This window comes from Pituophis catenifer, unplaced genomic scaffold, assembly GCF_029215685.1.
Source record: "Pituophis catenifer annectens isolate HBS135680 unplaced genomic scaffold, rPitCat1.0.hap2 SCAF_1, whole genome shotgun sequence".
Classification (NCBI taxonomy): Eukaryota; Metazoa; Chordata; class Lepidosauria; order Squamata; family Colubridae; genus Pituophis; species Pituophis catenifer.
The window spans coordinates 275083539-275100076 of NW_027256881.1; the positions used below are offsets into that span (position 1 = coordinate 275083539).

At 34.6% G+C, this 16538-nt stretch overlaps 1 protein-coding gene across 2 annotated transcripts in view; it reads right to left on the minus strand.

Moving 5' to 3' along the window:
- The window catches only part of PHF21A (PHD finger protein 21A), a 179779-nt gene that overhangs the window by 11747 nt on the left and 151494 nt on the right, over nt 1-16538 (minus strand). For both annotated transcript variants that reach the window (XM_070931233.1, XM_070931232.1), the window contains 7 exons: nt 14450-14701; nt 13172-13261; nt 11282-11581; nt 9844-9942; nt 5960-6011; nt 4850-4929; nt 4203-4263 (listed from right to left, as the gene is read on the minus strand). In XM_070931233.1, the coding sequence (XP_070787334.1) occupies nt 4203-4263; nt 4850-4929; nt 5960-6011; nt 9844-9942; nt 11282-11581; nt 13172-13261; nt 14450-14701 (934 nt within the window). The remainder of the gene's footprint in view (nt 1-4202; nt 4264-4849; nt 4930-5959; nt 6012-9843; nt 9943-11281; nt 11582-13171; nt 13262-14449; nt 14702-16538) is intronic.

Consider the following 16538-nt stretch of genomic DNA (forward strand, 5'->3'; position numbering starts at 1 on the left):
AATATAAAAATTTCTTTTATGTAACCAAGAACAAAATGCCAAAAGCAATGGGAAAAAAATATCAAATCCACTTTAGTTATAATGACATATTTTGGAAAAGAAAAATACTTGCACAGTGGAACCTGCAATTGACTGTTAAACCTTTTAATCACTTATATTTATATATACAGTACATTCAAGTACACTATTAGAAGAACAATATCTAAAGTTCATCAATAGACATTTTAATTACAAAGTATTGCTTTAAAATTACAGCTTGCATTTCAAGTTATCAACTTTATTTTTAAACAAGCTCAGCACCAAAGGAATTATTAAAAAGCATTAACAGAATCAAGGCCAGATTTTATATAATGCTCACTCAGCTCTATTGTGCAACTAATCAGCAGTATTTTATATCCAAAACAAAATCTAAATGCTTGAAGAAGCTTTTTCAGGTTTATTATCAAGAAAATATTTTAAGCAGTATATAATGTAAACAACCTGGGCTGGTCCATCCACACATGCTCCATGTGACTAAGCCATCTAACTGCAAATGGTTGAAGAGGCACACCTTCTTTTTACAAATTCAAATTGGGAATGAGAATAACAAATTTCTGGAAGGTGGCTACTTCCATGTTCACTCTTAAATCCTGTATTGAACCTGCCTAACACCTGAAATCGTCTTTTTTTAAAAAAGTTATTTTTCTGAGTTTGGGGTTTTAACTGTCAGAATGGGAGTAGTTTGTCTCATAGAGGAAAGGTATTTTTAAAAATCTGCCAACACTGAAATGCTATTGTACAAATTTATAATAATCCCTGTACTTGAAATACTGTGTATAGTTCTGGTTACTGTATTTGAAAAAGGTTATAATAAAAGTGGGGAAAATACAGAAAAGGACAACTAAAATGATCAAGATGCTCAAGCACCATTCTTCTTTAAAAAAGGTATAATATTTCAAAATTTTTAGCTCAGAAAAAGGTACCTAAGGAATGATAAGACCGAGATGCATACAATCATGCTTGACATAGAAAAATAAGGCATTTCTCTCTTTCCCTCAAAACTTGAAAACTTTTAGGCTTAAGGCACCAGAACTTGGAATCTTCCAGTTGACGTCGCAGCGAGATTGGACACAAGGAGCGGGTCTCCGCGCTCCCATGCCAAGTTCTTACCATTGGTGGGCTCCAAAAGGAGCCAAATCCGCCCTGTAGGGGCGGTAAAGCAAAGAGGGGCGCCCTGGGAGACCATGGAGAGTCACAACTCTCCTGCTGGACCCTGGGTTTTTTTTCCCCTCTCAGCCAACACAAGGAGAAGAGGCAGCCTAAAGATGGCTGCCATGAAGCTGGGGCAGCTGAAGAACACCTAAGACTGGTGCTGGAGTGGAGTTAGTGAACAGTGTCTAGAACTGGGTGAAAGGATTCTTTCTTAATTAAAACCTAACCCAAAAGGAAATAATCCAGGAAAAGAGAGGCTCACAACTATTTGCAAAAGCAGTGACTAAGCACTTTGAGAAAAAACTTCAGAATTGAAAGAAAAGAATTAAGAGAAAAGCAAAAAATTAAATTAAATTAAATTAAAAACCTGTTAAAAATACAGATAATTGGACTTTTAATAACAATAGCAATAGCACTTAGATTTATATACTGCTTCACAGTGCTTTTTACAGCCCTAAGCGGTTTACAGAGTCAGCCCCCAACAATCTGGGTTCTCATTTTACCAATCTCAGAAGGATAGAAGTCTGAGTCAACCTTGAGCCGGTGAGACCTGAACTGCCGAACTGCTGGCAATCAGCAGTCAGCAGATATAGCCTGCAGTACTGCACTCTAATCACTGTGCCACCACGGCTCTGAGCAGGCGTTGGTCTGGAAAGGCATTTTAAAAATACTGGAACTATTTATCTAAAAAACTAACTTTGTTTCTATATTTTGACTTATTAAACTGGTTAACATTGAAATCTAAAATGAGAGTGTTATCTGCTGATGAAAGGAAAGTATAACATATTCTTAAATTCTGACAAGGATATGTTTTATGCACCTACGTCGTGACTATTGGAGATTTAAATATAAGAATAAGAAATATTTTTTTAAATTAAAGAGACCCCGGAATGCTATGATACAAGATTGAACACATAAAGAGGATTTAGGAGATTCTGGAAAGCTTTTAGGATTATCTAAAGGAACAGACTGATTAACTATGGAATACAAAAATTGTGAACTTTGAATTCTTTTTGGGGAGTGACTTTAGGCTTGAATATATGGTTTTTGGATTACTGGACAAGAGCGTGACTTATTAAAACAAGAAGAGATGCTATATCAGGTGGAAATGAGTGGAATTTGGGAAGAAATGGCGTCAGAGTTTCAAACCATCAAGGACATTCTGATAAGAAACCACAAGGAGATTAAGAATTTAATACATGGCATGGATGAAAAACTGGGAAATATTATACAAAGGACAATGAGTGATCAAGATGCCCAGGAAAAAGAGGAGCCAATTGAAAGAGCAGATGAAAAAGCAGAGCAGATGAACCACAAACAAAACAAGATGACAAAAAGGGGACAATAACAAAACAACAATGACTGATGAAATGAACCAAGAGGAAAACATTTTAAGAGATTTAAAAACGGAACCGGGGATACAGGAAGACATTTTGGAAAGGGAAACAGGGGCAGGGGTGGATATTTTGGAAGCTAGACAATGGAAAAGGGCAGAGATGGGAAAAATGTTTAAAATGAATAGTCAGGACATAGATGCAGATAGGGATAAAGATCCAAGAGAGAAATATGGGAAGTTAAAAAAACGAACAATTAACACTTTAAAATGGGCAAGAGATGACAGATAGAAAGGATTTGTTCTTAAATATAATGGTAGCATGATTAAAGGTTAGTATAGGGATAGAAATAAGAGAGAGGGAGAATATTAGTATACACATTTTTATACAGTAAGATAAAAGTAATAATAAGAGGGAAGATTAGAAATTGAATGATGGTATTGTTATGTATGTTTAAACAATATTGTATTGGCATTGGAATAACATATTGAAACATTGAACTATTAAATAATGAAAGTTTATAATCTAATACAAATATGTGTATAAACACTAAACTACATAAGCTTGAGGAATGTAACAAATATGATTAATAGAACTATTTTTATTTGTACTAAAATGTATGATTCCTAGATGCTACACTGTTCACGCATTGATATGGATATATTGTAAAATAAAATAAAAAACCTAGGAAAAAAAAGACACCAGAACTTGATTCCACTTTCTGTTTAGTAGGATTACATTTCATCATTCATCTCAATTTTCATTTTTCTTTATGGCCATATGAGACAATTTATTCACCAAATGATTCCATTATTGGCCATTTTCATAAATCCCCCCTGACCTTGTTTTCTGTGGTTCCTAACATCTCTCTCTCTCTCTCTCTCTCTTTTTTTTTTTCTTTCTTCTCTCTCTCTCTCTCTCTCTTCCTAGAGCCTTTATTTCTTCTTTGGGTCAATGCCATTATTACTTTTTGCCTTTATTAAGAATTATAACCTTGGCTCTGACTAGAATTGTTCTAATGCACATGTTATGTCATATGTATGTAATTATTTGTAACAAGGAAACAAAAGTACTGTCCTTCATAGAGCATGCAAGCTTAATTTAATTTTTTTCAGTGTTGTATGAATTTTTAAAATGACTCATTAGTATTTACGTTTGTGCTGTTAAGTAGTATATCAAGGTTTAGCAAATATCTGTAGTATTTATATCTTTTTCCTATGCTGGGTATTCTGACTAAACAAGAGTTTGTAGGAAATATTGCTGCAATTCCTAGAGGGCAGCTAATGAAGCTAACATAAAGGAAATTAAAAATAGACAAAAAGTATTTCTTCATATAGTGCAAAATTAATCTGAGGAATTCATTATCAAAATATACAGTTATGGATGCTAACTTGGATAGTGTGAAAACAACTACTGTATTCATTTTGAAAATTCTACACTACATCTGTGTAAGGTAAAGGATACCTCCAAATATTAATTGAAAATGAACAGCAGGAGAGGGGAATGTCTCCATATTCTTTATGTGACTACATGGAAGCATATGGTTGGCCACTGTGAGAAACGAAATCCTAGATTATGAGGGGACTTGGCTGAAACCAGAGCAGCTATTTTTCTGTTTGTATGATTATTTAACATTTTTTATTCATGTATCATCCCTTCTCTTAATTAGAAATTTACCTCGTTTACGTGTCCCAGGATGCATTGTGCTGTTCAGGTATGTGACCGCACTCTTCTTGCGCTTTGTAAAAGATAGGAACAAAGTAATTATTAAAACTTGTTAACTGAAATCTATAGAATCACCGATGTATATCCATATATAACAAACAAACATGCTTTACGAATGCATTCATCATTGTATTAACTAGAACACCTACTCCAGAGAAGATGGACTTTCGTGAAAACACTGACAGAACATAACAGACCTATTTCCACTAGCAACAAGAGAATGATTTGATGCTAAATCTTCATCATTCAACAACTAGTCTATAACTTCTAGAAATATATCAGAGCAAACCCAACTTAGTTTTCTAATGTCTTTGAGGGTGGGTATAGTTGAACTATTAGGCAATGCCAGTAGCCAATGCTGCGGGTCATGGAGTGGCAATTGAGTACTGGAAAGCAGAGCAACCCAAAACCACCCTGCTTCTCTTAGATGCAGTAAGGACAGCCATCATTCATAGAAGTCATTTGCTAAACATCGAACTGGGAAGGGAAGTAATTTTAACCTTCTTTTTAGGCTGGTTTGGCCATCCCATGTCTGGATAGTGGACATGAGAGCATCAAAGCAAGATTTTATTTCTAATGTATAAATAAGAGATTGCTACCTCAGGCTCAAAAACAGCTCCACTGTAAACTGGATTTGCTGTGGTTCTTCGTTTTCTTTCTTGTCTTTTACTTTGTATTTCTTGAGGAAATAAATAATTTGGTTAGAAAATAAAAGCATTTCCAAGCACAAAGATTTTGTTTTAGAATCTGAGAAACCAGGACTCAGAATCTATCATTTCTGATAATCCTTGCACAAAAATAATCCTAAAGAAACAGCGGTATTACATAAAAATAGATTAAAAATGCATCAGTACATGACACCAATTCAACTTAAACGATTACAGCCTACATCTTCAAAAAATCTAACTTTATATTTTTATAACTAATGAATCAAGCGAAATTTTCAACTGATAATTAGTACAAGATTCATTATAGTATATGAATTTTTACCATGAATATTGCAAATTGATGACAAAAAGCATTAAAGTCAAAATCAATAGCTGCAGAGAAGTGTAAAGACTTATTTGGTTGTTCAATGTATATTGCAACTCTTTTCCATGCAGTAAGTCCGTGATAGGTTACAAATATACAAGGATTATTTTTTAAAAAATTGCAAACACGTTAATAGAAAAATGCATCAAAATATATGTAAACATCTCATTCACTGTCATTTAGGAGTAAATGAAATTATTTGTTGAGGTATTTTAACAAGTTTTAAATTAAAGGAAGCCCTTTTATCAAACATACTGTGTTTTCCCAAAAATAAGACCCTGTCTTATATTTTTTTTGAACCCTGAAATAAACTACTGGGTTTATTATCAGGGGATGTCTTATTTTGGGGGAAACAGGGTATCCAAAATCTGATTACGATTTAGGTCCACTTATTAAATCAGGTTTTTTTTTTCCAAATATATGTTGCAGGCCAAAAGATAATAACTTTCTATTTTGAGCTATATGAGAACATACACTTTATCATGTTTGAGATTTTCTTAAAATATGTTAAGAACATAGTTCTTTCTGGTAGCATAAAACTTTATTTTGTTCACATTAAATCCAAAGTATTTCTTTGAAAATAAACTCAATAAAGTGAAATGAAACTTTTTCCTATTAATGGGTCTTGGTGTTTTATTGATTAAAAAAACAATGAAAAAGCTTAATTTTCTTTTTACCTTCCAGATGATCATGCGTAACAAGTCCAAGAGAAACCATAAAGGCAAGTTTCTGAATTAAGAGAAACAAAATTGAAATCACACAGTATTATAGAAAATTAAATTAGCTGATAATAGTCATTACTTAATACAAATGACTCAACAATATGCATCAACTCTTAAGAAATTTTGGGACTCTGCATTTTTGGTTGAGTTGGTTTTTCAAGATATGTCTGGACAATTAAAATGCCATCTTCAGTCTTTGCTTCTAATAATGAATTTGATCCTACCAGCTTTCAGTAATACCAATTAAATCATATTCTTCCTGCACTAAGCTTTCTAGTTATTCTAACTTGTGTCCCACACTTTGTGTATTTGGGTAATGATGCTGGAACACTTGGTCATACAATTTGATCTATTCCTTCTGGTATTTACATGCTCATTGTTGATACCACTACATTCTGCACTTCCTTACCAGCATAATACTATTTTCAATTATGTCCTCTCCTTCCCTATAGGATCCAGTCCTCCTGACCAAGGTCTCTTTCAAACTTATCCTCCCAGTTCTCATAACATGCAGCCTACCTCTTGCATTCCAATATCAAAGAAACAAAAGCATTCTTGTTGGTACCTAATCAGTATACCTAATTGTTCCTTTGGAGAATTCTCTTTTTAAGCTATGTCCTTTTATAGGAAAGAAGGAAGGGAACACAAACTGAGCCCCAAGTAACTTTGTCTTCCTATCCAGTGCTTCTTAGTCCTTGCAATGATTTCAAGATAGTATTTGGCTATGTATTTGTTCCCATATGGATCAGAAGGAAGGGATATTTATCAATGGGTTGGGAAGCTTTTTGTCACATTCCAAATGTGTGCCCAGAAAAGCATCATACTCCTCTTGACTGGCTGGTTAACAGGACACCACCATCATTTGTTTCCTGCTCCCAGGGAAGAGGATGGCATCCTTTCTTTTGCAGAACCTGTGGCACCCCCTTCTTCAGTTCCTCAGATTTTTGGCAGCTGCTTTTCTTTTGATACAGAAATATAATAAACAGTGAGATTCTGGAATCTATTCTCCAACTTTCAATTTTAAAAGCCAGATTGCTTTCCTCCATCTCTCCAATCCTCTCATTTTGCTTTCTCTGTTTTCCAGGGAGCTTCTTAATTCAGCTATCTTTCCACAAGCACTTCCTGTGATCTATTTATGAATTCCCTATCTCCCCTGATAAGCCAGGGAATGAAAATTTTATCTATAGTTCTTTCAACCATTCTTCCAGGATGGTAATCTTTTTGCATTTGTAGCACTAGAACTCTTGCCTTCAGCAAAGAAAACAAATATGGCACATCTCATACTGATCACAACAGTAATTTTCTGCCTTTGTGTTCCTCTGATGAAAGAAAGAATGAACAACACACACATAAAGCCTCCTCCTTGGTTCCTATACAGGAATTCCCCCACCAATCTACTGTCTGCCTGTTGCTGGGGAGCTGGCTTCCCCACAAGCTTCTGTACAACTAGATCAACAGCAAGAAATGTCCAATCGTGTATAATAAGCAATCATCAGCCCAATGGACTATCGGAAAAACAGTCAGCAGAAGTCCCAAAGTGCTTTCAGAAGTCCAGTTGCCTTTTGAAAAGCAGCTCTGAAACAGCCATGTCTTGGAAGATTGAGAATTTCCATAGACAGTCAGCAGATGCAATCAATCACCAGTCTTTATCTTCCCTGGCTTTTTCTCTTTTATTCTGTCTCTCCTGCCTCTTCCCTATTCTTAGTCAAACTTAAATAGGCAAGCTCCTATTTATTTACTCAGTAAACTCACTCTCTAGGGACCTGGCTTCCTTACATGTCATCTGAAGCTGCCCCAAATCACTCTCCGTAAAATATGTTACAATTCTAATTATAGCGTATTTTACATCCATCTTGGGAATAAAGCAAACAGTAACACATTTCCCCCAGTTTATCCTAAGAAAAACTGGGATAAAATGATATATATAAAACAGCAGAAAATAATTTCAAAAATTAGAGTTCATATAAATGACAATGCTTTTTTTTTAATTAATCAAAACTGTCACCATCAGAAATGTGTAGGAATTAATGCCAGAGTAGCATACTATATAGTTTTAAAATGTTGGCTTTGAATGTGGTTATTTGAATCTTTGTGGTATTAAGTCCCTAATAAAAGACATTCAAAATAACCTCATGTAATTCCTGACAAAGCAGGAACAGAATGTCATACATAGCCACATTGTTAATAGATTATTTTAAAGGTACCCTTTTAAAAGTATTCTTTTAAAGACTTCAAATATATGTTTGCTTCTTTATTTGTTAAATGCATAATCCATCTTCCTTTCAGGAACTCAAAATAATATACATAGTTCTTCCTTCTCCAATATTCCCCATGATAATCCTGTGAGGTAAACTAGACCAGATAATTACTAGGTCAAACTCAGTGAGACTCTGTCCCTGAGGGGGATAAGTAGCACCTGTTTTACCCACTGTGTTGTGAAGTATATGCCTGGCAATTTTTCTCACTCTCTTACCCAGGGATACTGAGATACAATTGAATGATGCCATTTCCAGCTTTCCATGATGACTGTGGACTGACTATGGGACTATGCATTACTGACCCCGAACATACAGTAGAACACCACTGATTTTTCAGCCCTTTGATGTGATAGTTAAATAACATTTAGAAAAGCCAATCATCATGGGTAGGTCATCTTTCTGGCAACTACCCTCCCTTGCAGGGTTATATATCTTATTAAAACAGTCCACTCCAAAAGATTTATGAAATTTGAGGAATTCCTCAAAATTCTGGGGAAGTTTCTAGCAGTTTGGGATTGGTGATCATCTCAAAGGTCTTCATATAACTGTGAAACAAATTAAAAAAACACATCTCATCAACATCTCAAACATGAGTCTAAGACTATGGCAATTAAAGGACAGTTCAAGCCAGGTGAAAAATTGGCTGAAACAAATTGATAGAAGTTGTGCAGGGAATTTGTAGTAGAGCATGGCCGCAACTATTAAATAGTGGTGAAAATAATAAATAAAATTTATTTTATTAAGTCCATCATATCCTTAATAACTATCCACTGTTCCCCACCCCACCTCCAACTACAATAAAGCTTACTGTCCTCTCTTGTAACTCACAGAAGACCTGAGTAACACATTGGCTAGATATTTTAAGAATTGACTCTTTATACTAATAAAGGGTTAATTCAAAGACTCAGAGTGCACACATTACTTCAATCCACATTGACATCTGGTGAATTAGTATCTGTCACAAGAAAATTTTACAATATTTTTTCCCAACAATTGTGACATGATATACCCCAAATTATTTACAAAATTCAAGGATTTTTTGAAATACAATTTATCAAAAAAAAAAATATGATAATTTTTAATTGATTGGCATTTTAAAACTTTAACTCCCTTGTTGAAACTTTAATAATACTATTAAGAATATTCCCCCACCATGGAACTGTCAGAGGCATGTCCAACACATATTTTTTTAACATGTCTTCTAATATACTGCATATCCAATCTAGAAAAATAGTTAACTACTTTTGAGATTTGCTGAGTTGTCCCATACAAATATCTAGTTGGAATTAATACAGAGACATCTCTCTTAAATTTGTAATCTAATCTTGAAATTAAATTTATTCTTCACCACATTTATTCTTCCCCATAAATTCACAAGTATTTTCAACTTTCTGTTAGTATTACTGTTAATCTGAATTATACCGTCAATTGTATTAACATATACCTCAAAGGCATTACGGAAAAATTATTCCCAGATATTTAAGAGATTTCAGACAATAAACAAAACCCAAGTTTTTGCATATTAGCAAATGGCAATATATTAGATTTCTTTTCAGAAAATAATATTTTAACTATTGGTACCTGTGGGTTTTCTTCTCGTTTTGGCTTGGGAGGTGCAGGAGAGGTAACAGTATGAATCTCTGTTGGTTTCTCCTCTGTTTCTACTTGGGGCTTGACTGTCTGAAATAGAAATAACTGACTATATAATCCTTGATTTAGCATAAAATAAAACAAAAAAAGGCAATGCCTTTTATTAACCAGAATGGCAACAATTATGAAAACTCTTAATTACATGAAAATATCCCAAATAATACTTAGTTTTTCAGAAGACCATTCCCCCCCTCTTCAAACTCCAACACTTAAGTAAAAGACCTGGGAAGCAGAACTAAAGATGAGTTGGTATTTTAAAGAATGATCTCCCTGAAAAGCTTGCTTAGACACCATTTTGTTAGGAACAGGCACTCTGCACTTCTCTTTGTGCTTTAGTATTAACATGAAATGTGCCTGAAAATTAGTTCAGAGTGGATTTTCCTGAAGTATAGTAGTATATGGCAGAATCCTTTGCATCATAAGTTCCTCCACAATGACACAATAATCACTTTATGACATGGATGTGAAGTCATAAAATATTACCAATTTGTTCCAAGGTGACAAAGATAATTTCAGTACACTATATGAGCAATATATGGATATGGATTGGTTTGTATTTAATAGTAAGCCACATTGTGGTTTGTCCCTTTTTGGTTTAATATGCCATATAAACTAATGTGCTATAGATTTTTCAATAAAACATAATTAAAATCTGGTTTATGGTTATGGTGAATATTGGCTATGTCTGAAACATTTGTTTGAACTGCAGTTTATTCTAATGGTTTAGTCTGGCATGACTGTGAAACTACATTGGAAACATTTGGTGCTATTTACTGAATAAGTCAATCATGGTTAAAGATATTAAAAATACAAGTTTCAAGTCTCAGCACTAATAATGGTTCTTTGTTAGTTCAAATTGGAAGGAAACACTAGCCCTTCCCTTCTGCGCAAACCAGAGTACTAATTTGGTATATGCTGATTTTGTGTTCATATTTTACTGTGAATTAATGCACATATATGTTGCATCTTCCTAAAAGAGATAAAAAGTGGATCATTTTCCCCATACATCAATGAAAAAATTTGTCAAGCTTAAAAGCAACTTTTGAGAATTCAAATTAACAGGCTTCAAAATCAGCTTTAAAAAGATGTGTTGCCAGGAAAATGATGACTACTTCTGTTATGTTAGGGCAATGTTCTTTCAACTATCCAGGTTGCAAAGTATTAAACACCTTTGTGTAACCAATGATAAATTAAAGGTTGTTGCAAAATTGCTATCTCATTTTGAAGTCAGATTAATTAGAAATGTTAGCAAAACAATGGAAACATATTTTTGCTGAAAATGAAAATTGTATACTTGGGAAAAACAAAGCAAGCAAATGATAATAGCTCTAATGGACAGACCGACCAAATAACATTCCTCTAGCTGTACCTGCTTCTCAACATTTGGTTTGCTGATCTGTAGAGTCTGAGGTCCAGCAAGCCTGGCACCTGGGGCTGCTATAACAATGCTGGTGAGTTGTGCCATTGGAAAAGTTTTGGCTATGGTTGCTGTTTGCCCATTCACAACACGAACTGGGTGTATGGAATTCTGTGTAGAGGGTAAGGAGGTGGGGGTGAACTTTGTGGTCAACATCACAGGCCTCTGAATAAGCTGAGGAGCAGCAAGCATAGGAGGAGGTGGAGCTGGGGCTATAGGTATGTTATTCTGGGCAACTGGTTTTGGTCGAACCTAGAGAGAGAGAGACAGAGGTATCAGACAATTTCCTACAAACATGACTTAGCAGACTACAGTATTTGTATTACATTGAGATACACATCAGCACAAAGCTACTTAATTTGAAATCTGTCTCAAACTTGGTTGATTCCAAATATAATGGCTGTAAATGGTACCAAAAACTGTTCCTTGTCTCTGCATCAGGAATCTTCACATACTTTTTATTCAGACTAAAGGGATAATATTACTTTATAAATTAGCTTGTAAAAAAAATTAGAGTGGTCATGTGATTTTTCAAGTCCTGATGTGGTAGCATAGAATATATTGAATTTCCAATGCTGTATTCTTTATGAATATTAACAGTAAGAGGAATTATCTATGCAAAATAAATATAAATTAAATGCAGCTGTATTTATATTAACTCTACATCTCTGCATTAATTGAGAGAATTTATAAGTTATTATTTTAAATGCTGAATCTAACATATTAGGATGTTTTTTTTATATAATCTTGACTTTATGCTTCAGAGATGGAAAACTGGTTCTCTAAAAAGAAGGGAATGGAGCTGAAGGTGACAAATATAACATCACTGAGGTATAAGAATCATTTAATGAAAGAAACAGTATTAGACATCCAAAGCACTGCATATAAGTTGTTATACATATGGCTACCAATTGTGGGATGCAAAATTCAGGACAACCATTACATTGCATCAAAACAATAAGAAAACTTTCTGCTGCAATCTCATGTTCATCTAGATTTCTATATTACCCTTGCACATCTGCCTTCAATAGTTGGAGAATTTATTTCAGAAAATTATTTGCTCAACCAATCTGCCCATGACAAATTGATCCTTTCTAGAAAACAGTAAAAGCAAATTGCACTAATTAAACTACAAACAAACTCATCACACTGGCAACAACTAGGTGGTGAAGACTTTATTGGTATACATTAGTATAATGAAAAGAAACAAAATTAAAAGCTCATAATAAATACAGAGAAGCATCTGGGTGCAATTGGGTACAGCCCAGCAACCAAAAGTTAATCCCATTCACAGTCTCAGCTAACTTCCTGATTTCCAAGCCTGGGAGAACCGCCAGATCTTAAGGTATTTTTGAATGCCAGCAAGGTTAGGGACAAAGTGATCTTGGGTGGGAAGGATAGGTTCTGAGCCAGAAAAGGCTATGTTCTGGTCCCACTACATGACATTTTAATTGACAAGGCCTGAAGCATACCTCTCTTGCCAGACCTGATGAAGCATGTAGAAACAATTGGAACAAAACACTCCCATAAAATGGCAAAAATGGAGCTTTAATATGAAAAGGAACTCACTGGGCAGAATTTATTGCTGGCTATCATGTCTGGACTGCAAGAATCCAACTCAACAATAGATTGTACTGGTAGCTACAATGCCAACTCACTGCTGTCATCCAACAATCTGAATGGCACTCCTGGTCATTCAGATTCTTGCAATCTGGATTTGACAGCCCTAATTCTTATTAAATGTGTGAAATATCTAATGTTGTCTTTTTAAAACCTCAAATCAAAGTTATATCTGAGTTTTACACAGTTTGGTTAGTTGCCATCTCTTCTGAACAGACTCACCTGTGGAAGAAAATTTGGACGAGGAGTAAGTCTGGGAGGAGGGATGAACTGTGGCACTTTGATAGGCTGAGGAGCTGTAGCTTGAACCTGCTAAACAACAGGAGTGAGCTCAGGTGGCGATGAAACTAAAGCAGCTTTAAGCAAAGTATAGGTACGATGAATTATTTTAAAGTTATATAATGGTAGTCAATCTTTCCACCATAAACTGTTTCTGAAGAATGAAACTATCTTTTTTACTTAGGAAGTATAAAACTAGCCTTTTTGCTTGTCTCATAAACACGTAAACCTATGTTATCATTGTAAGACTGTACCAATCATCTGAATCTTTTGAATTTTTATACATTACAGGTTGCTCTATAATTATTAGAATATAATATCAGTCTTGTTACCCATTCAAATGGTATTTCACAAGACGTTTAACTACATTAAGAACATAAGTATTCATATTCAAAGTATCCCAAACCACTGCTTTGCACAATGAGCTATTTTCTTTATTATTTAGGAACACATAGGAAATAATTTATTGTTAGAATACTAAAGTCGTAAATAGATTTACTTACAGCTGCATTTCTGGATTAATTCTCAAATGTTAACATTCAGATGGCTCATATATTTAACAGTGTACTGATAATCACTGTTATATTTCTAATCCAAATTGTATTTGTTTAAATAGCTGACTTCACATTCAAAATTAAATTTTACCTTTTAATAGGTTCCAACTATTTGACATTTTGTCAACTGATCTTTGATCATAATAGTGCTTGTAATTGTTTTAGAGTGAAAAAATGCTGGCAAGAACTCATTGTGCAAGGTACCATTTTATGGACCCAGTGGCAGTAATATTTAATGAAGTTAAACAAGTCTTGATGGTTTATTTTTTTCACAAGCAACGAAATTGAAAAAAGTAAACTATGTCAGAAGTTATACCATTCAAATAGAGAGTCCCCAAGCATAAAGTTTTACAATTAAGATTAAGGAATCTGTGTCCTTTCAGCAAGGAGATTAAGAATCATACAGAAACCATTTAACATCTTATTATTGGAACATATGTTAAGGACACATAATTGTGTAGTACTGTAACAATATATTAATCAGCATTGGAATAGTAATTAAAATTGAAAATTTCTAAAATAAGTGTGTTATCTAATTGTAATTTAAGCAAAGCATCAGAATATAAAATATATTCTCAAAGTATATAAATATTACACTCTGTTCTCTAGTATACATAACTTCATATTATATTTATTAGAAAAGTGCTAAGCTACCCAGCTTGCTTACCAATGTGACTGTATTTTTTGCCACTATTTGTACTGCCTCTGTTCCTGGACCGGTGACTTTATTTGTTGTCTGGAGGTTGACAGGCGTGTTCTGTGCATCAGTGCTAAGGACAGTTTTCTGGCTGCTGTTGATGGCAGTCACCATGGCAATTGTAGGTCTTTGACCCACAACAGAGGCAGGCATGGTTGCTGTTGCTTTCAGAACAAGAGGTAGTGTCTTAGTGGTGATCATAGAAGCTGTAGTTACAGTTTTCTAAGAGAAACAGAAAACACATTTTTTCTGGAAGACTGCACCACTCACTGAGAAAAAAAATATTATTGAGAACTGTGAGGAAATAGAAGCAATACAATACAATGGGGAAATTATGGAAAATTTAAACACTGATATCCTTCTCCTGGAATCAATACATTTATTAATACTTTGTAGCAAATCTCATATACACATGACAACTAATCATACAGAAATACTAGGTCATGATTTGATCAGAGTTGATGAAATATGCACAACAGTAATCAAGTTTCTGTATGCATCCTTCAATGTTTGCCTTTTAGCTCTTTGGAATAGGTCCTTCCCATATCTCTAGACTTTTGGAAAGGCGTGTCTCTTCTTAACCATTTATATTAGTAATATCCAGAATGTTCAGTGCACAAGCTATCCTGGTAGATGGAACAGGTAGAACTGGGTGGTCCATGTTTGGAACGTAACATAGATATTTTATCCAGACCTGGACCCAGAACTTATGTGTTCCAGACAAAGGGCCTCTAGAATAAGAGACAAAATGGAAAAATAAAGCCATCAGTGTGTGTAGCAGCTAAGCAGAGATAAAGATAAGGAAGGTGATGGGAACATCCAGAGAGAGGTGGATAGCTGGGCTAGTTGAGTATCTCATTCTTGAATTTAAGTTTGGCAATGACAGGTACAGGGAAGGAGGAAATGGGAAGGTCAGGTGAGGGACAAATGGCTCAGTTATATAGGATGACAGAAGCTGCAGGGAAGGAAAGCTATGGGAGAAGGAGCAAAAAGTGGAATGGACCAGTCACTCATGCTGTGCTCAAATATAAAATGGTAGCAGGGAGATGTGCTGTGAAAATCCCTGGGCAAACTAGTACCTAGGCCATGAGGAGAAAGGAAGAGAGGGTGAGCTGTGTCAGTCTTGCTCTATTCCTAGAACTTTCTGGCCTATTCTGGAAAAATATCCAGGAATAACCAAAATGTTGCACATTTCTAGTTATTCTAGAGTGTGATGTGCCTAGGACAGTCCATCCAAGCATTCATGACACATAATTTCTAATTTTGTGCAAACCTGTACCTTATGTGCTTAATGCAACAAATATAGGTGTGAATATGTATATGGAAATGTCCCTGTATCTGTAGAATGTCATAAAACTGTATTTGTTTTGAACCAATTTTTGCTTCAAGTACACAAATGTTAATAGGTGAAATTCAGTCCGAACAAGAAATTTCCCCAAATTAAAAGATCATTATTATATATGATTTTTGGAAACTCCCAGTCATTGACAATTGAAAAGCAATAGCAAATATCATATGGGAATTTTCACTGGCAAAGTATTTTTATTTTAGCTAAATAATACTTCTAAATAAGTATCTAGTATTAGATTTATTGCTGCAGTATGATATTTTCAGTTGGGATAAGATTATTTTATCAGAGGGAAGTATACCCTCTGTTAAAGTTCTGAAGTTCGCAGATAGTTCAACGATCATTGACCTCATTTGAGATGGTGATGAGTCTGCACATAGATGGAAGGTTGAACAACCAGCCCTACAGTGCAGCCGTAACAATCTGGAGCTAAATATGCTTAAAACTGTGAAGATGATAGTGGATTTTAGGAGGAACCCTTCTATTTTAACCCCTTCACATGTTATGCTACAATTAACTAGAACTGGGATCTTCCAGATTTCTCCACCAATGCATGCATAGAAATCCATGACTTTGCACTATGGTGAAATTTTGCTTTTCTCTAGAACAGGTGCACATTTTTTGATATAGTATTCACATCAGATGTACCAGATTCCACTTAATATGCTTAATCTGATTTGTATAATTTAAATTATGTGTTCTTAATTAGCT